Source organism: Eucyclogobius newberryi, unplaced genomic scaffold, assembly GCF_026437365.1.
Source record: "Eucyclogobius newberryi isolate DKJ021-1_F unplaced genomic scaffold, fEucNew1.0.hap1 SCAF_11, whole genome shotgun sequence".
In the NCBI taxonomy this organism is placed as follows: Eukaryota; Metazoa; Chordata; class Actinopteri; order Gobiiformes; family Gobiidae; genus Eucyclogobius; species Eucyclogobius newberryi.
In genome coordinates, this window is record NW_027315735.1 from 20,571,320 (window position 1) to 20,592,628 (window position 21,309).

At 38.3% G+C, this 21,309-nt stretch overlaps 1 protein-coding gene across 1 annotated transcript in view; it reads left to right on the top strand.

Annotated features, from left to right (window-relative positions):
- Positions 1–21,309, top strand: part of pcdh11 (protocadherin 11) — a 156,105-nt gene that overhangs the window by 54,374 nt on the left and 80,422 nt on the right. Inside the window, exon 4 of the mRNA XM_072437729.1 lies at positions 4,230–4,289. Within this exon, the coding sequence (XP_072293830.1) occupies positions 4,230–4,289 (60 nt within the window). The remainder of the gene's footprint in view (positions 1–4,229; positions 4,290–21,309) is intronic.

Genomic DNA, 21,309 nt, shown 5'->3' on the forward strand with positions numbered 1-21,309 from the left:
TTCAAAGCTCTTGTGCTATATGTGCAGCTTCCTTCAGGCACTTGTCTGTGAAGCTGCATCGTTCTGTATGCATATGCACATTGGTGCTGCGAGCTCACTTTGGAAGACTAGATACACATGCCAGGCTGTGAGCGAGATGGAAGGCAGCATGCTTATGACTTGTCAACCTGTCTCTGTGTGTTTCATGTGTTTAATGTGTCTTTAATGTGATTGACATGCTCTATCTATTAACGTGGCATCAGGAGGGTTTGAAAGCCTTGTAGGTTTTACCTATTAAAAACAATATTCGATCATTTTTGATGGGCTTAGTTCGCCTGAAACTATTCTTCATCATTTTTGGACTTCAGATTACTGTTCACATCAAATTGTTGTGCAACTTGAAGTCACATCCAAAAATTGTTTTGATATGTGCCATTTTGTCTTGGCTCTGACACTAATAGGGCCTGATTGTACAATGAAGCTGGAGCACAGTTTTTTTGGTGCAGGGACTAAATGTGAGCCACGGATGCTCTGGCACACAATTACAGGGCTTCCGTCTGGCCATCACAGAGAAAAGATATGCTTTGTGATACAATTGTCGTCCGTATTGTATTTATCTTTAATTGCATGTCCAAATCCTCGGCTAAGGAATAACAATATAGGAAGTGGAACACACACAGAAGCACCCAAAGCTCACAAAGTGCTAATGAACAGCAGCAAGGTGCATTTAGGAGAGCAGCGGCAACACAAACCTGAACTTTCAGATATATATCATCTTCTCAACCTTATTTACATTAAACACATACCAAAAGACCCCCTATAAGACCTTAAAGCCAAAAGGTGTGAAGAAAATTATTGTTGTCATCATTAGTTAATAAAAAAAATATTTTTGATATATTTATGTGAGCTACATTTATTTTTGCAATCGCGGAACACTGGCTTTTAGATTTTAGATTTATTATTTTATTTAATTAGCTGACCCAGTTTTTAATCCTGGAGAAATGTTTGGGGTATATTGGATCTAGACTGTTTTCTGGATCCTGTTGTTACTCTCTTTTTCATAGTCATTTTAACATGTGAGCGCGGTTTCTTCTTAAAATCACCTGCCGTTCCAAGTCTGTTTGTAGTCACATTAGCACAGATATGTTCCGGTCTTTTCACTGCAGAAGCTGTTTGGAGTTTCTTTCAGTACAACAGCAGTGTACATCCACAGAGAGTTGTAAAGACAGAGCCAGAGAAAAAGAGAATATATTCTGTGGCGCAGATCAAAAACATTGCAGTCACATGATCAAAGGCGTTTGATAATCCTTGAACTACATTGCTCCTTTAATCCTAGTGAGAGAGCTATATTTTAGTGAAGTCGAGATGGCAAACAGTGTTGGTAAAAGCTGTACCTCGAACTGCACTTCACCAAATCAATGGTGCCACTTGGAAAAAGCAACTAAAATGTGCCACTAGACTTTGTCCTCTGAGTTCAACATAGCTTCTTTGGTCAACCGACATGTCCACACTTAAAGTTAAAAAGGTTGGATCGAAAAGTAAGATGGCCGATGTCTTTCACCGTGCTGTCGTACACAACACAGATAAAACCATGCCTGTGATAGAGAAAGCTGATAAGGATCTATGCTAAATCAGCACGTCTCCCCCAAACCCGACAAGCAAACCTCATGTTTCAGTTATCAGAAAATACATTTGGATGGATATCATAGCTCTGTCCTCTCCGGCTCTCATCAAATTACAATAACCCAGGCGCGCACTTGGAAAAGACAAAAACATCAATATGTGGTGTAATCCTAGGTTCTCTGTTGCAAGCCCTGTCAATATTGCTTGTGGAGCTGATGCAAAATGTTTCAGAGTGAAGGTGAGCTAAAAAATGACAGTTGCTCTTTTCTTTACAAAAAGAAAATACATTTTTTGCAAAATGGCATCAGTGTGTTTTAGACATTCTGAAAGATGCATTTGAATTTGGTGGTAGATTAAACATCCGAATCAAGATGGTTGAGGAACTCACACAGGATAAGATTGTTGTGTTTTTGTTGTAGAAACTGAAAATGAATAAACCACAGTTACATAATACTAAATACCTGCATTTGCTACATATTACAGCATTTGTTACATATTTGTTACATATTACAGCATTTTTTACATATTTGTTACATATTACAGCATTTGTTACATATTTGTTACATATTACAGCATTTGTTACATATTACAGCATTTGTTACATATTTGTTACATATTACAGCATTTGTTACATATTTGTTACATATTACAGCATTTGTTACATATTTGTTACATATTACAGCATTTGTTACATATTACAGCATTTGTTACATATTTGTTACATATTACAGCATTTGTTACATATTTGTTACATATTACAGCATTTGTTACATATTACAGCATTTGTTACATATTTGTTACATATTACAGCATTTGTTACATATTACAGCATTTGTTACGTATTACAGCATTTGTTACATATTTGTTACATATTACAGCATTTGTTACATATTACAGCATTTGTTACGTATTACAGCATTTGTTACATATTACAGCATTTGTTACATATTTGTTACATGTTACAGCATTTGTTACATTTTACGTTACTTGGTCTGATCAGAGTATTTCACAATATGTAATATTTTGTAATGCATTGATTTATAAGTTCATAAGAGAATGTCACAAATTAGAAATGGAAAACTGTATCTATTTTACCAACAGAATACAGTTACAGGTACAAGTTTATATTCTGAATACATATTTTAATAACATATATTTTTTATTTATGTATGTAAACCATTTTCTGGGTGGAAAGGAGTCGTAACAGAGGCAATTTACAATAGTTCAAGACCTGAGGAATAAGTGAAACTGTGTACCCTGCTGTTGTAGTAGTTTGGCATACATTATTTAATGAAAAACAACAGCATTTCGATTATTATGGCCATAAGCCATACATGACTTTTCCTCATGTGAAATTCCGCCTCCCGACTCTATCTCCACCTCTTCCCCCTAACTGTATCACCATGTTTATTTGTCACATCAATTAGGATATCATGCTCACAAAGCCCCCTCAATCTTCAGGGAAAAATCTACCCACTAATTCCATTGCTCCTTCATGGCCCATTTATTCATGTATATTTTATGAAGCTTGGTGTTTATGTTAGAACGAATGTCTGCGGCTGTGTGTGTGTCTTTTCCCTGCCTCGGCTGGTCGGAGGAATATTCTTCTCCCCATGAAAAATAGATGCTGGGTGTCAGGAGAGCTCCGCGCCTGTCCTGGTAAAGTACCATAAGGCAACCATTAATAGTGTCGCGGCACATCAGACGGACCACTGGCACTTAATTGGATTTGAGCACATACCCGAAAGCACCTGTTTGAAAATCAACACTGCCTTCTCATGAGGCTTTGCAGGCGTCTTAAAACGTTTGGCACAGATCATCCACGTGCTGTATATGCAATGCAGAGTTTGTACTTCTGTGAGGTTGGGTAAAAGAGCGTTTTTGTATGTCTTTTTATATAGGGCAGATATGCAAATAATTCAGGTTTTGCATAAACGGGAGCAGCAGGACCATCTGTTGGCGCCTTGTTGACTCACCTTACTGCGTCGGCTTAATAATGGCTCTTTCTTGTATTGAATATATTACCAGTGTGATTATCATTTAACCTAAAAACATGTGTTTGGAGAGAGAATTCAAAGAAGGATTTGTTTGATCTGGATCATGAATAAAGTAAAAACAAAAAAAAACTATCCCTTACGTCAAAAACAGTATCTGAATAAAGGAAGTTCCAAATTTGCTTTAGCTTAATTCAAGTTAAAGCTGTTTTTGTGTGTGTGTTTGTGTGTGACAGGTGTAGTAGAATCAGTAGTAGTTTCTAGTGTCCTTTAGCGCAAGTTCTTGGACTATCAAAATAAGGTCAAAGAGAAGTCATCTTGTATTGTCATGTTACAAATGTGATAGGCATTCAACCTGAAAGCGTATGTTCAGATAAATCCTTTTGCAAAGAAGGATTAAATTGAGGAAATCAAACAACAGCAGTGATTTGCATGATGCATAAGATAAGTCTTTAGATCAGTGGGCAATGGTGGTAAATGCTTGTTGTCGTAAGATGCTTAAATCTTATAGAGTTGTTGTGGTAATTCCAAGGGCCCTGGCCTGGCTAAGAGCTGGGGTTTGTGTCAGTGTAATTTGCAGTGAACCAGTTCTCTGTGCTGAAAACACGCTCTGATAATGTGTTTCTCTTGTAGAACTCGGCCCAGACACCAGACAAGTCTTTCAACTCGCCGCCCCCAATTTGTCCTCATAAGGTAAGCCCCCCACACAAGCACACAGCGAACGCAATGGAGAGTTATTGCACTGATTTGAGCTATTTCATTTCCTCATTAGTCCTGTAGTTATTTTCAGAGGTGGACTATAACTGGAGTTGACGTTTATTTACTTAAGCATGTTTTATGAAGAAAAATGGTGAGTTATTTATATGTGTGGAAAACTACTTCCGGTATACACATACATATACATATATATACAAAGAGTAATGGTAACAGTAAGAGCAAGTGTTCTTACAGCAGCAATGTTGGTCATAAAATAGGCCCTGTTAGTTAAAGAAGTAGTGGTAGTAGAAGTTGTACTTTATTTCAATGTTCTTTTTACTGTCCGTTTGCTTCTTTTTCTGTTATAAATATAAACAAACAAACTGAAAAAAAATAACTGAAAAAATACCTTAAATTGAAAGACAAATACAAAAAGGAGATAGATTAGCCCAAAGAATATGTACTAGTGATTGGAATCTCAGCTCTTTGTCTGATATGATAAGCAGCTCGATGCGATTCGTTTTGAACTAACCCCAAATCCCGATACATCACGCTTTTTTTGGCATCCAATTTTTTATAGTTTGTTATGTCTGATACCGATTCGAAATCTATCTCAGTCTGACAGGAATCTTCTTATTTTCTATGTTTTATTTGTTATTACCACAGTTTAGTCTGATGCTGTGCCTTTATAAACAGAGGAGAGAAATGCTGAATTTGGCTCCATTTGGAGTGAATTATTGCTCGATTAAAATAGGCCTACATAAAACAGCCCAAGTATTTGTTATAATCTTTGTACATTCCAAGTATTTGTTATAATCTTTGTACAGATTGTAACAAAGTTTAGTCTGATGCTGTGCCTTTATAAACAGAGGAGAGAAATGCTTAACTTGGGTCCATTTGGAGAGTATTATTGCTCGATTAAAATAGGCCTACATAAAAAGCCCAAGTATTTGTAATAATCATGTACAATATGATGTTTTTAGCTGCATAGAGCTTCGTCCGTGAGCGTTTCAGTCTGTGTTTCAACTGCTCTGGACGTTAGAACTGAGACAATAGAAAGTCTGATGCACCGTCATTTCGTCACTTGAATTGCATCATTGAGTCACTTTTCTACTGACGCACTTGTATCGCACACTCGTACTTGTCCAATCTGTCCCCCATGTTTAAGATAAATGTAAAAGGTTTTCAGACCAGTCCTTGTCGGCTCGTCTCTGTCATCCATTTGTATTTGTTATTGCCATTTTTGCTGCGGCCAAAAGTATACACAAGTATCCATCAATCATACACACATTGTTTAGAGTCAAACGGAATAAAGAAAATAAATACTTAGTTTAATAGTAACCATTCTACAACTTCTGGTTTTACAAGTTTCCCCACAAAGATGAGAACAAGTTGATTTCTAGAGACTTGATTGCTACTTCATGAGTTGTTAATTATTCCTGTCTTTTCGCAGTCAAAGTCATCTCCTCTCGCTGACTTTAGTAACTTTCCGTGTCGTCTCTTTCTCCTGGTGCAGCCCTCTTGCAAATGCGATAATGTGTCATGTAGTGAAAATCACACTAGTTCAGTTCACTTAGCACAAAATGTGTCAAAAATGCCAGTGTCCTCTTCTGGATGAGCGGCCACAGCAGCGAGAGGCAGAGGACCTCGGAAAAAGTGGCCCATGTCTGACAGGCTGTCATCAAGCGTTCAAAGCCCGCATCACTCTCCACCACTAATGCACACTTAAATATAAGAGATGAATTTAGGAGGCAGAAAGTGTTTGTCAAAATAGGGGAGGATAAATAAAAGAATGAAAAACTAAACAAGCCCAAAGACTGATGGATGGTTGCAGTGATTGACAGATGAAATCCACCTACGCAGTGTTCCAGAGCTTCTCAATAGCTGGACCAAGGCCTAAAAGTGGGTCTTGGAGGATTGCATTTGTGCGCTACCCAATACCAGTCGTCAAAAAAAGCAAAATAGTTGAGACATTATGAAACACAAGTAAAGGTGTGCATGGTGTGGCATTTGCACAGCTCAAACTTTTTTTTTTGGTTTAAATCTTCAATTTGAAACATCTTAGCCTCAGAATCGTGGTGTATAAATAACCCAATCCTATGTGAGCCTATGTGTCTGCAGCCTCTGTGCTCCCTGTGTCTTATTTATGGACACATATTCCCTTGCATCTCTCTCCTGTTTGCTCGAATTGCCCTTGTTCCATTGACACACTTGTGATGTGGGGAACGCCGCGGCTTTGCGGATGCTATCGTTCACATCGGAGCTGTTAGCATCGCAACCTGATCTCCCTTTAGCCGTCTCACATCTGCGTTCATGTGCTGCAGACGTGTTGTAAATATAGTGGACGAGCTTAAGTAATTATGTGTGCAGGCATTGTACATTTACTCAATTACTCAGACAACCACAGAGAGGAGAGTCATTAAGTACACAGGCATGATGAAGACTAGCTTGGAGAACTTCACACTGAGCCCTATAATGATTAAAATGATGGTTTTTGTGCCATTCTAAACCAACTACAGTCACCTTCATGAATGTATTATTATAGAAGTATAGAAGTAACACCCCTGAAAACATGTACAATAATTCTTCCACTGTTCATCTTCTAAATCAGTTGAAAGGCCAAATTAGACAGTTGGTGAGTGTATTTCCACATGATCCAACATGATTATATTTAAGATACTGCCCACTTAACAGATGTAGGATTATAAATATTTTCCTCTCTCCAAACTAAGTAATAATAAAGACAAACTTGAGAACCTGTCATGTGCACTTCTTTTATGTTTTTTTAAGGAGCAATTTTACTATAGATAGCAAAGATGGTTGAATTGATTTTTTTTGGAGTGAAACATCTACACCAGGCATGTCCAAACTAGGGCCCGGGGGCCAAAAGCGGCCCTCAGACCAATTTCTGTTGGCCCTCCGTCTTCCTGCTATGTCGGCCCAAACAACAAAAAGTAGTACTTTTTACTGTGAAATTGGGAAAATTCAGGCATATTGATGTTACACCAACCTAATATTAATGTTCTAGGTATAATTAAAGGTGTGGAGGCTCATCGCAATTACGTCGAATGATTCACTTTGTCATTCAACAAATTCGACATTGTCACGTTGTTTGTGGCCCTCTGCCCCGTTTAAGTTTCAAAATGCGGCCCTTGATGAAAAAAAGTTTGGACACCCCTGATCTACACTATAAAAAGTACAAACAACATATGTGACAGTAAAAGTAAGAGAATATTTAGAGGCTTTCCTGGAGTTGGAGCGGACAAAGAAAAATATGTAAGAGTTTTCAGAGTTTAAAGAGATAAAAAAAACACAACAAATACAACCACAAACACAACTCCAGCTCTGTATCTAATGAAGGAAAAACTTATTTCCGGTAACAATCATATTATGATTGTTACCGGAAATACGTTTTTCCTAGTAATATTATTACTATAACCCATTTTTGCTTCAGTTATGACAGCAAATTCAGTTGGCTGGTACAATAAGTCAATGACAGAAAATGGTTTAAAAGGATATTGTGATAATAAGAATGGGATATGTATGGGCTGTCGTTTCACCCAACCCTCCATCTGCGTGGTGCGCACCTCCTCAGATGGATTGGGCTTTCAAACTGCTCTGTGATTATATTAAGAGTGTGAGAATGAGAGTGCAGAGGACGGAGCAGGGTGGGAGGAGAGGAGAGCCTACCCAAGCTCTAAGTATATATAATTGCTTCTTGACACATTGGCCAAATTTTGCAGTGCCAGGATCTGAGCGAAGATGATTAACGGCTGTCCGAGTGGGTGGGCACTGCAGGGTCATATGGGGGCTCTGGTTCCCATAGCGATCCCATTCTAAAGGCCATATACAGCACATTATTGAAAATCCCAGCACTCTGCACATTGTTAAACTACAATTATAACTCACACGAAGAAGATTGTCTGTCCAATGCCAAATTCTGGCCTCTTCCCCCTCACTCTTCCCAGGCAGTATTTTCTTTTCTATTTTTCTTAAATAGTCCTTTCCCAGCGTTGGAGATAAAGAGTGAAAATGTTGTATTGTGTGAATAATTGATGAGTGGGCTCACCTCAAAGCATTATCACAGGGCAGAAGGAAGGGTAGGAGGTGAGGCCAGATCATATTTCTGACACCAAGCTTCAGGCAACGCAAAAGAGTGTCAGTTTTTCCTTGAGAAACCACAGCTTGAATAACACTTTCTCATTCAAGTGGAATAGGTATGGAAGGAATAGTGAGACGCCAGGTGATGAACAAACACATATGCAAGAGATATTAAGGAAAACAATGAATCAATAAATTGGGGGACACAAAATAAAGTCAATTGTCATTTTTTATTTTTTTTTAAAGCTATAAATATAACCTATAACTCGATTTCGAAGTTTTACAGTCACTCATCTTGAAGTATATTGCACTTTGCCGTTCCTCTGCAGCCGCTCGCCGACAGATGAACGTGTGTTGGAATGAGGATATGCCATGCATAAATATATGCACGCTTCAGTGTAAACAGTGCAATCTTGTTAGGTGACAGATGGAGGGGCCAGGGGATGGGGGTGGGGATCACGCACCTCTGACAGTGTGTGCCTGCTCTGTAGCCTGCACCATGCCATCTTTCAATTTACTAACTACTGAATTCACCAAATTCCATTTAGGTCTCTCCTGTGAAATGCCACCTAACAATGATTTAGTAGACTAATGAACAGACTACAGAAGCAAGCCACTTTAACTCACGAAGATAGACTTGTATGCAAATGTTAAACCACTGATAAAATGCTTAAAATATGCATTTTAATCACACTACGGACCACATATTAAGCACAACTTGATGATGATTAATTCTGTATTATAAAGAAATCTCCTTGGAATCCAAACAAGAGGCCAGACATGCCTTTCATAGTAAAAGGCAACAGTAGATGGTAGACAGCACTCTGAACACCGATTTCCCAGTCACGTCCTTCCAGTCAACATGCTGTGCACACCCCCACACCATTCAACAGAGGTAAATGTGATCTCAGAAGACAGGCAGCAACAACCCAGGGCACCATCAGGCCGCTCGCGGTAGCATCCTGGCCATCGTCAAACAAATAATGCTTTGTGACTTGAAAAAGACAGTCCAAAAGGTCATTTGTGACCTGTGGGACTAGGCCTGTGCAGCATCTGTCACTAGAAAGCAGCACATGTCTGTGTCAAATGGCAAAAGGTAAGCAGCAGAGCAGCCCGCAGTGTAATGTTACCATAGTGATTAACAATTTTAAACCATTTTAAATATGAATGTTGAAAGGTTCTAACCCTAACCCTTCTCAAAATGTTGAGTTGAACACTTGTGTAAGATAAGATAAGATAAGCCTTTATTTGTCCACACAATGGGGAAATTTCACTGTTGCAACACAGAGTAGATAGAGAAGTTAAAGAAGAGATAACTTGTAGAAAACTTAAAAAAAAAAAAAACACTCTTCATAGAAAAGCTCTTATAAAAACTCTTATATTCTTAATAAAAAGTTTATAATAAAAATAAAAATAAAATAGTAGCAATAGTAATACTCTTATTTACAGCAGTTATATGGACGGAGAATATTGCACCAATATGATTTACATTATGTCAGAGTATTGCACATGAATATGACAGTATTGTATATGAATATGACAGTACTGCATATGAATGACAGTACTGCACATGATTAAGTCAACCATGTATCTAACTTATTATGCATTCAGTCAGCATGGGATTGAAACGCTCCATCAGTGCACAGTGTGTCACTAAAAGCCGGACTCAGGATGCATTGGATATGAATGTGAAATATCAAAAATATAAATCAGAATCTTTAAGTGCTATGTAATCATTAATTAACATTAGTTCTGATTCATATTTAAACATTGCCCCATTTTCTATCATCTGTTATTGATGTCATGTTCTGTCAGTCACTCTTCTGCTGCTTTATGGCTCTGCTAATCCTCCAGGGCATCTGCACACAGACTGACCTCCATGTACCACCTTATCTCCCTTGTCACACCATTTCCACAACAAGGGTTAATCGCATCAAAAATTCAGAGGGAATTGATGAATGAATATATAATGCATGCTCCCCCACACACAACTGGCCGGCTCATCTATCAGAATGAAACCACACCTCCATGTGGAACAAATCAATAATGTTCCATTTTGTAACAAATTCTTTTTCTGAATTGTGAAATCCAATCTTCATGGACACACTAACAAATTGGATATTCCATCAGTTACAGTGGAAGAAGACTGTGAGAGACAGCGACCACAACGTGTTTTCATAAAAATATAATTTGCATAGTGTGTGTAAAGAAGGCCCTGCTTACAAATGTAATTTTTATTTCTTTAGTGTGCTCTTTTCTCTCTCTCTCTCTCTCTCTCTCTCTCTCTCTCTCTCTCTCTCTCTCTCTCTCTCTCTCTCTCTCTCTCTCTCTCTCTCTCTCTCTCTCTCTCTCGCTCTCTCGCTCTCTCTCTCGCTCTCTCTCTCTCTCTCTCTCTCTCTCTCTCTCTCTCTCTCTCTCTCTCTCTCGCGTCTCATATTCTCTTCTTTGTGGCTGTCCTTCACATTGACTTGCACAGAAAATCTCGCCTGCATCTCTCTAAACCAATCAGGGATTTGAGAGACTCACTTCCAATCAATTACCACCTAAATCAGTGCAGAGGCCTTTGATATAGAATCATTTGTCAAATCAGTGCAGATGGCTGAGGGCAGGTACCCCAGTGCCAAAGGCCATATCCATGTGGAAATTTCCGCTCAGGGCGGATTCTCCCGGCGCTCCATCTCGTCCCATTAACAGGAAGTCATTGTGAGTCCCAGACTGCAGCAGGCAGGCTGCTCCGCTGTGGGCTTTGCAGTCCTGACCATCGAAATAACAACCCAAAACTGAAATGTTTAGTGTCCAAGCAATTTATCAAAATAGACTTTAGTCTGCAAATATCCCCAACACTCCTAATGTATAAAATACACACTCACACCATTTCGAGGGGGGGAGAAAAAAACAAAAGCCTTTGAATAATTCTTGAATAAAGCCACATGATTGCTGCGGCGCCTCACCGTGCTTCTCATGTGCCATTACCCTCTAGTTGACCTGGATGTTTACCATCACCTTCTGCAGGGTCAGGCACCCACAGCTCAGGGAATTATTCACACATCTCTTTAGCTGTTACTGACAGGACACAACGAAGGCTTGTCCTGTTTCTTTTCTCTATCGTGATTCAAATATGATGTCAGCAAAGAGAAAGAAAAGTGCTTTGATATTTTTATTACTTTTCAAACAGCTGGGCACAACATTGTAGTTTGTATTTTTGGAGCCTTTTTGGACATTCAGATCACAACAGATAATCACTGCAGTGAACTATTATTTTAATCTCTTGATTAAAAATGTGAACCCTGGTGTTATTATTGTTATTAATAATAATAATAATAACACCAACAACAACAACAAGACATTTGATTAGATACATTCATTTTATCTTTTTTAATTGAACTGCTCCAAAATGTGTAATTGTGGCTGTCTTTGCACATAAATTACCTTATTATTGTTGATTATGGAATACATTAATTGATATTCACCTGCTTTAAGGCCATTGTGCCTCTTTTCCCAGGTTAAAAGCAGGTTAAATTCCCACACACACTACACTTGCATTCTTATCACAAATGCCAGTATTTTGCCGCTGAGCGTGTTCCTCTCGATGTGATGTAATGACCTGTAAGATTCCTTCACGGTGTTCGATTTGTGTGGTCAGGTTATTTTGATGTAATTGGGTGTCATTAGAAGATTATACTTAGTTTCCATGTTTAATGACTTCAGCAAAGCCTTAGAGGGTTCATTAGCTGGATAGTGGTGCAATCCGCTCTGTGCGATACAGACAAACGGCATTGTGTCCCGAGGTGATCTGTCAATTGTATTAATTCACCGATAAAGCATTCATCACACACTTAAAATTCACTTTGAAAATATGTTAAAGGCGGTATGGACGATTTTTCGGCGATTTGAGAACGCAGGAGGAAGTGCGCATGCGCACTCCCCCGTGCGGACTGATACAACACACACGTGCGTTTGTTTATCAGCGCAACGGAGCGCATCGCATCGCTCGTCTCCCGTAGATTTCTGTCCACTTCTGCGTCAGCTCGAACTGTCTTTCTCCGTCTTCATTTTGCCCCGTACACTGAGAGAACTATATTATGATGGATCAATGCGCTTAGGCACGCAGAAACGTGAAAAGGAACCGCACGCGGCTGCAGGTGAGCGGTAGGTGCGTTTTATGATTGATACGTGGCAGGACAAATGATTTATCCACGCCACGAGGAAATATGATAAAAAATTTGCTGGAAAAAAATCGTCCATACCACCTTTAATAATTAGATTCATACGTGAAGTATAATTCCTCCTGATTCCTGCTGCCCAGTCGAGTGGTTAGAGTTTGAATCTCAACTTTACCATATGTCTTCCCCTCTCTCTCATTCCCCATCTCACCCTGTCCTCTCCTGTCTAATAAAGCCCACGGGCCACACCAAATCTTAGAAAAATAAAATCCCTCCTGATTTAACTATAGAAATATAAAATGCTACTGTATGTCTGGATGTGCAACATTCATTCATACACTTTCAATGATTGACTCACATCTAAATAATAATGAGTTTGAGTCTTTATAATGAATAATTAGCTACGATTTCAAATTTTCAGGGTAGAGATGTTGGTTAATGTTCTACAACAAAATAGGGAAAATATCACATTTTCATTGTATTTGAGCTTCACAGAAAGTATATCTGGAGATTAAATGAAAAAAACATTTTGGCTCAACATTTCAGTATTTATATTCGTCAAGTAAAACCTAAAAAAATATGTTTTTGCCTTCTTCAAGATGCTAGGCATAATTTCCTATAAACAAACAAAGCAAAGCACAATAGTTAATGTCTTAAACCAGGCGCTGATATCACACTTGTATCTGAGTGGTTTTACTTAAAGTTTTTCATATTTTCAATTCTTCCATTAAAATTACAGTATGTACCACTTTACTTTTGCCTCTACTACAGACGTTGGATTAGATTTTGAAGTTTTAGTTTATATATTTTCAAAGAGTCTCTATCTTTGCCTGTTCTTTCTCCTCCCATTATAAATCAGAGCTCTGGACAGATGTATTCTGAAGCTATGTTCACAATTGCTTCATATCAGTGCTCTGCAAATGTGTCTTCAGGATGGATATATTATTAGAGCCGAATCCTGAATAAGTCATGACTGCCACTGGCTTTTACTGACAGAGGCACATTGGCACGTACCCCAAATTGTCTTCTGGGTTTATCTCTACCTTATTATGAGTAGATGATGACATGACTTAAAATTCATGTCATATTACAGTGGTTTCTCACGAGGATCCCAGTGTCCTGTGATCACCCAAAAATGCATGTGCTCGAAGAAATTATGAATTATTATAATACGTTATTCTTTTATTTTTTTATTTAACATAAAATAACCCAGAACTGAAACAAGACAGAGAGAGAGAGCATATACATGTTTTCACATAGTCTTAAACATGTTCTACAGCAGTCATCCCATTGTGTCTAAATATTTACATTTGTAAATTTTCAAATTGAATCTGAATGTGATTTTACAGTTTTTTCAAATGACAATTATGATGTCGGTTCAGACCTTGATTGCTGGTGTAGTTTACGGCATACTTTTTTTTCGTAATGGCCTTTTCAGCTGCCAATATATGCTCCAAAGGTATCCATTTATCGTGTGACTGGAAGGAGTTTTGAAGCCCAAATAAATAGTTCTGAAGTCAAGTGCAAAGCAGATTGCGGCACTTTGTTGCTCTCAGTCTGACATTTCTGAGCAACAGGAGTGTGTCTCAAAACACAGGGTGAGGGTGGGCCACTTGTTAGCCACAGTTTCTCCAGCAGCTAGCTGTATTTAGCGATTTATTTATATATTCTCATTCACCATCTGAGGACGTAGCCTCTAGTGACTTAAAGGCCTGCCACTTTGCTTTGCCTGGAAAGTTCAACAATATGGCATTTAACGTTTACATCTCCATGGAGACAAGCAGGTGACACCACTAGGCCAAGTTACAGGTCAGATCTGTGCCAAGGCGACCAACGCTCACAGTAAAAATTAACGTTCTTCAATGTATTTTGACCTGTAATTGAATAAATGCACAATATTATGTATAAGCCATGTTTCTGATTGCAAAACCTCAGATTATTAAATGGGTTTCGAAGTGATGAAAAATTAAACACAGCTTTTAAATGGTCAACTGTCCTAAAAATGGCATCATACCCATATGTTTCAGAATACTGAGGAATGAGGGCTGTTGTCATATAGATATTAACAATTTAACACAAGATATGACATTTTTTGACTGGTTAAAATGTGGAAACTGAAACACGCAAATACTCACTCAATAAAACAGGGACTCAAATTATCTCATTGGCTGATCCCAATCATTTCACTTGTTGCTAAATGAAAAAAACATTCAGGCAACAATTAGCAAAATGAATTTTAAATGAAGATACAACTATCTGATACACACACCGTGTTTTCCTTCCATTGACATTTTTAGCACTCACTGTTTTGTCACGGGAGCTAATCAACACAATTTGTAAATCATTATCAAGTATTCTATCTGGAAGCAATGGTAATATTGCAAATTATTTTCAAGCGTATTACTTCATAAGAAATGTTACTGTATTACGTGGTGTCTCTCTGCATAAACGTCCTTATTTTCTGTATACATTACAACCTAATATTACCACATATAGCAGCACTGTTTCTTTGCACAATGGTACGCAATATGTATTTTCTTCATTGTGACATATTGTAGATGCTGGTAAAGAGTGAGATAAACTCAACCAGATAAATTCCACTGGAAACTTAAGCGATGATTTCATGTGTTCCTACTCTTTAGTCGGCAGCTCTTGCGATGCTTGAGACATGTTCTGACTGTGTGCCTTTGCATATTTCACAGTGGTGTAGTCTTTGGAGATGTAAGTCATACTGTGAGAATTTGACTCTGCATGCTAAAGAGGCATAAATACGCAAGCCCAAGAAAACACATATCCAGTCGATGACCTTATTACACTCTATGCCTAGCGTGCAGCAGCAATATTCCCTTTATTTGTCCTTATTACCACCCGCCATTACGGAGAGTGGGCGGAATATCAATTTGTTAGTGCGGTGCTTCTGACTAAATGTTAAGGACCCCCCATCACGTGAGACACATCCCCAGCTCTCCGAGTGGGCAGATATGGCTGCTGTTTTACTACTTATGGATAGTCAGTGGAGGAACTATGGCGCTGCTCTTGCTGTAAAAAGGCATTTACCATTGCAGAATAGCTCCAGTGCACCACGAGAACATATGTTAATGAACTTGGCTGTGGCCAGAGAAACAGCAAGAGGTTTGGAACAAAAAAGCACACGGGACAGGCCTCTTGTAGCATACATTTGCCTTCTACAAAGATATTAATATTACTAGCACACTCAGCGGTGGGGAGGCAGGGCTGAAATTACCCTGGCAGTGAGGCCAAGTTTGTTTTGGTGATGGTGATGGACCCCGGTGGGTGCAGACAGACAGCCTCACAGTATTTTACAGTCGCATCAATAGTGTAATTTTAAATGACTGAGCTGCCAAGGAAACTGACACAAAGATATTTGAGAAAGACACAAACCAAATAGGCTACTTTGTCAGGCGTCAAGTATCAAGGTTAATCCACGCTGACAGATGACAGCCATTAGGAGACAAGACGATTCAGGCGGGAGACGTCATGAGCAACAACAGAATACAATTCAAACTTTTTTTGCATTTAGTATTAAAACAAAAGTAAATATAAAACTAAACGACCAAAGAAACTGGCAAGCTCTCAAAAACTCTATGGTCTAAACATGTATCCGACCCAAATCGTACCCACAAAACTATTTATAGTCTATTTATGTGTTAAAATTAATATTAGCATTCACACTTGGCGTTCTATGGTCCTAAAATTTGCCAATGTTATTCCTGATGTGGACTTGGTTTGGTCCAGTTCTAGTTCTTGTTTAGTCCTCATCAAATCCAGGTTTAGCTTCAGGTTTAGTCTTGGTTTAGTATCAGTTTTGAAGTGAATGTGCAGTGAATGCCTCTTTTCCTTTATGTTGCTTTTGTCCCATATATATCTTTCAAAATAAAATAATGAATTAACTAAAACAAATTTTGTTCGACTAAAACACCATCGAACAACCGAGCGACTAAAGTCTGCTCCAGCAGTATTGTCATAATGCGATTTCTCTCCACAGATTCTGAAAGCAGATCAGAAGCAGTCATGCTGAATTGTAAAACAGGCAATCCCTTCTTTTTAATGCACCTTGTGAGAAGGTTGTGGCTAAATTAACCTGGGAATGAAATATCATTGTGGACTGTAGGACAGGGCACAGAAAGAGCTACACAAGCATTTGCAAGGCAGTAATCCTGTTGCTTGGCTTTCACATTCATATGGATTACCTGAGAAAATATTCATGAACTTGGCACGGGTCTCACCGGAGATGGTAGTAGAAGAACTCGTGTCTGTTCCTGAATATTGAGTGTGTTGACGGTTAATATTTCATCCGTGGAGCAGTGGTCAAAGGATGTCTGCAGCTGTGGCCTCACTGATAATAGAGAATTAAGCAGACACTGATAGTTCCCTTCTGTATGCAGAGGGTTTACTCTCAGACGGACTCCAGCGCTGGACAAATATGAATATAATGTATGGACAGGTGTGGTGCGCTTATAGAGCTCAACAGTCCCGCCCACTTCTCATTCATCATAGGGTTTTATAAATATTCAAATATCAAGAGAGGCATGACGGAGGCTAAGCAGCTGGTTGCTAATGGCTATAATGCGGTTGTTTTCAGGCCAAAACATGTTAAACATGAAAAAACGTTTACATTCAAATATTGGCCGTGGCTGGAGAACCGCGGCGCAGTTAAATGGCCGCGCAGATTCAGGGACCGCGGCATTTCCCTTATAGCCCGTTATAGCCTCATGGCTAACCCTAACCTTAACCTTAACCTTAACCCTAACCCTAACCCTAACCCTAACCTTAACCCGGCGCGGTCTAAAACGGCGCTAAACCGCGGTCAAATAACATGGCAGTTTCAGGAGCCGCGGCTCTGCAGACACTCCCTAAAATATTATGAAAACCTACGTCCAAAATGTTGCTGTCATTTTGTTTGCTTGTGTTAGGCAATATTAAAAAGTTATTTTATTTCTAATCATAGTAAAAATAATAGGACATTAATTGTTAAAATTGCTTACAGTCTACATTTTATGGGTATTAACAATCGTCCCATCCCTAGTTGCATTTGCACGTTCCTTCCCCTCCTTGAGATCTAAAAACGTTCACCTCACATCTATGGTCATCTAGAAGTGCTCTGTGTTGTAAAAAAAACCTAAAAGTTCAGTAGACTTCATTTTAGCACACGGCTGGCCTTGACTACACTGCAATCTGCAATTGTTCTTTTTATGTTTTACCCAAAATAAAAGTCACTACTTAATGAGTCAGCAATTGTGTAAACGCCACCAGATTATTGTAATTCAATGTTTTGCAGACTATTCTGTTATGTGTAAATGATACATATTCTCTCACAGGTGAAATAAACATTTGCACATGGATGGTAGAAGGTATCTCCCTTTATCGTGTTTCCTTGTGGTGTTCACTTCTTCCTGTGAGTACATGAGAGCGGCTGCAGACAGGTTCAGTGTGTGCTCTGATAAACCACTAACAGCTGGTCGTGTGTTAGCACCAGCTCCAGCTCATTTACAAGTCATACTGTGTGACCATCACTGTTACAATGAATGACTGTCAAGTGGATGAATCCTAATACATACTGATGATGCAACATGGGGCTAATCAGCTTTATATGACAGCAGCCAGACCACCACTTATATCCTCAACCTCAACAAACATCAGCTCTCTTAGAAACATATTAGTGTAACCCAGGTAAAAGTAGTCAAACGTAAAAAACAATACTTTGTACAAGTGTCATCATGTATTGAATATATTGTTAGAGTTTCTGTCTTATGGCTTCCAGCTTCCAAAGTCCAAAATCTCTCTCAAAACAAATAAAGCTTCATACGGGAGGAAATAGGAGGATGAAACATATTGCAGATTTTGCCAGAATAAATCATCAAAGCACAAAACTCTGTAGATCTGAGGTGAGAGAAGTTTGATTTTGTTTGAAATAGATGATTTGTTTCACATGTGTCACTGGCATGAACAGATCTGATTGCACGGTTCTGTTTGAGTTTGGTTTGAGACGGGATCTCAGGCAAATGGAATAGGTCATCTTAGTATTGTATTGTCTTGTACTTGTGTGGTGTACAATCCTATATACATCATTATTCTGCCACAATTTACCAAAGCAAACATAAATATAATACTTTTTATCAAATACAGACATGGTATAAATCAATGCAAATGAACTTTTAATTTTGTTTACTCATTTGGCTCATAATAATATGTTTGATGAGAATGTGCCATCAGAGCCTCTTTACAAGCTTTGTAGCTTTGGACTTTATTTCTGAGAGTAGTAAAATTGCTCTGTCTGACCCCTAAGAGTTGATGTTAGACATTTTGTACTTTGATAAATACAAAATGCTTCTTAGGGCAGGTGTACTCTTCATGACAAGTGTGTCCTGTTTTTTAAGTGTGTTCCTGGGTAGATAATATGTCATTGTCTCAAGAAATGACCAGTACTTCACTTTACTTTACTGGTTTGTGCAGAGCTCCTGGAGACAAATAAAACACTTCTAGGTTTTGTATTTCTAGCAACTTGTGGAATTTGAAACCGTAGTTACTGATATAACCTTTTTAGCACAAGCATCCAGCCAATAATGCATGGCAACTTTGTATAAGATATATTTTTTTTTTCAATAATGGCGAATTTCTAACTTAGAAAGAAAATATCGGCTACAAAATGTTGCAGTATAAGTTTTCTTTGCGTTTTTCGAATAGAAAAAAATGAATTGAATATTTAATGCATAGATTTTCAAACCACCAAATTCAACAGTTTAAGAGTGTAAAATTGCAGTGAATTTAGCAACAAGATATTAGAAACTGAAACTTTGCATCTTGAAACTTTGCTGTGAAATTTTCCTCTGCCATTATCACATTATGCATTGAATGTTTCAAATCAACTCAATGAAAACTTGATGAAAATTCAGCAACTGACAAACAAAATAGAAAAATAAGTGAATAAATCAAACGTTTTTTCAAGGTTGAAAATAAAATTTGCCAGTATTTAAAATTCTAAATCCGATTAAACAAGTTATCATCCATACTACTCAATAAAAAATACATTAAGAACAGATGAAGACCTAGACAATAGAGATAACAATGAGATATTTTAGTTCAACTTTGCTTTTCTATTAGGTTTGATCTCATTTAAGAACTGACGCAAAACATAGATGATGATGCAATGATAATTCGCCCTATTAAAATGCTTACAAATCGTCTCACCCCCTTCTTTCTTCTGAAGCATATGATTTTGAGCGAGTGCGAATCATTAACTTGGATGTCACCACATTATGAAGGATGTCCTTCAACAGACGTCTCATTCCAGGGGACAGCTTGACAAAAACTCACTTTGAATTTGGTTGAAAGCGCGTCTAATTGAATTTTGATACGTAATTAAATCAAGCAATAAATCAGCCCAGATCCCAGTGCTACCCACAATCCAGCACTCCCGAGCTCCACCAGCTAATTATGATGAAGTTATTATCTCAGCCAAAGGGACCACTCAAAATGGCTCCTTCTGCATCATGGACCATCTTTTCCATGAAGACTCAAAGTTCAACCTTGAATGAAGGGCATCTGCCATATTAAACATCCCAAATATCCTGTTATTGCCTTGGCTATGATGATGGTTATGTGCCAAAATATTGCAGCGCCGAAGCAGGTGATTATCATGAGCGCATCCTTGGAAGCACATTTTGTTACTCGCGAGGAGAAGCATATGGAGAGAAGTGGGCCAGAAATCATTGGACGCACTGGAAGTCACCAATTACAGACGGTAGTAATTTCTGTCAATAATCCCTTGATGTGTAGGAAGTGGTGCTATTGATTGAGCATGGATTTAGAGCCCCAGTCCACATGATGTGGTTCACAGTCTCTATGGTTAATCAATGGTGTATCCTCTGTGATTTAGGAGTGCTTTTGATGCCATGTAGTGCGTATGTGTAATCCTATGACACAAGGCATTAAATCCACTCTAATTATAACTTATGTGTGAGACAGTAATGCGCTTGTCAAGGAACAGGTTTAAGTGAGTTATTTTCAAAGAGCCAAAAAGAAATAGAAAATGAATGTTTAGGTGAGTGGATAAAAACGGTTTCATATTTTGTAGAAAAATGGACATTTACAGAGTATTGCTCACCGATTACTGAAAGTGTGTGCCAAAATATGAATTGTTTGTATCATTATTTTGCACTGTTGTAGACACACAAGCCCTATTTGCAAAGGATCAGTTTTACCCAGGGGCGTCTGTAAAATTTCAAGTTTTTTGTGTGCATTCAGACGGGATAAGAATAGTCGGTGTTTTACTTGTTGTTACAGACTTTAGAGGAACACAAAGAAATATAGCATTTCTTGAAATGTAGGTTTGCTTTAAGCATTAAATAACTGTAGTGTAGTGTCAAATGTTGTTCTTTACCACTTTGTTTAAATGAGAATGACATCCAGGCGATCATATTTAGAAACTTCTTGCTTTTGACCCATTTATGCCCCGCTATTCAAACTTTGCACCAAAAGCACCCACACTTTCCCAAACAGCCTCCATGCTGCTTGGCCCTCTCGAGTACTTTGTACTTTCAAGTCACGTTTTTATCGCAGTTTGCTTTTTGTCTACTTTTTTTCTGTTTACTTTTTGATTGTAGGAAAAAAGTAGTGGCTCGTGGCGAATGAATGTGATTAATTTACTTCAAATCTGGAGATGGACATAGGTTTGATTAAATTACGTTTCAATCAATTCACATGCAATACACAGACTAAAAATCTGACATGAG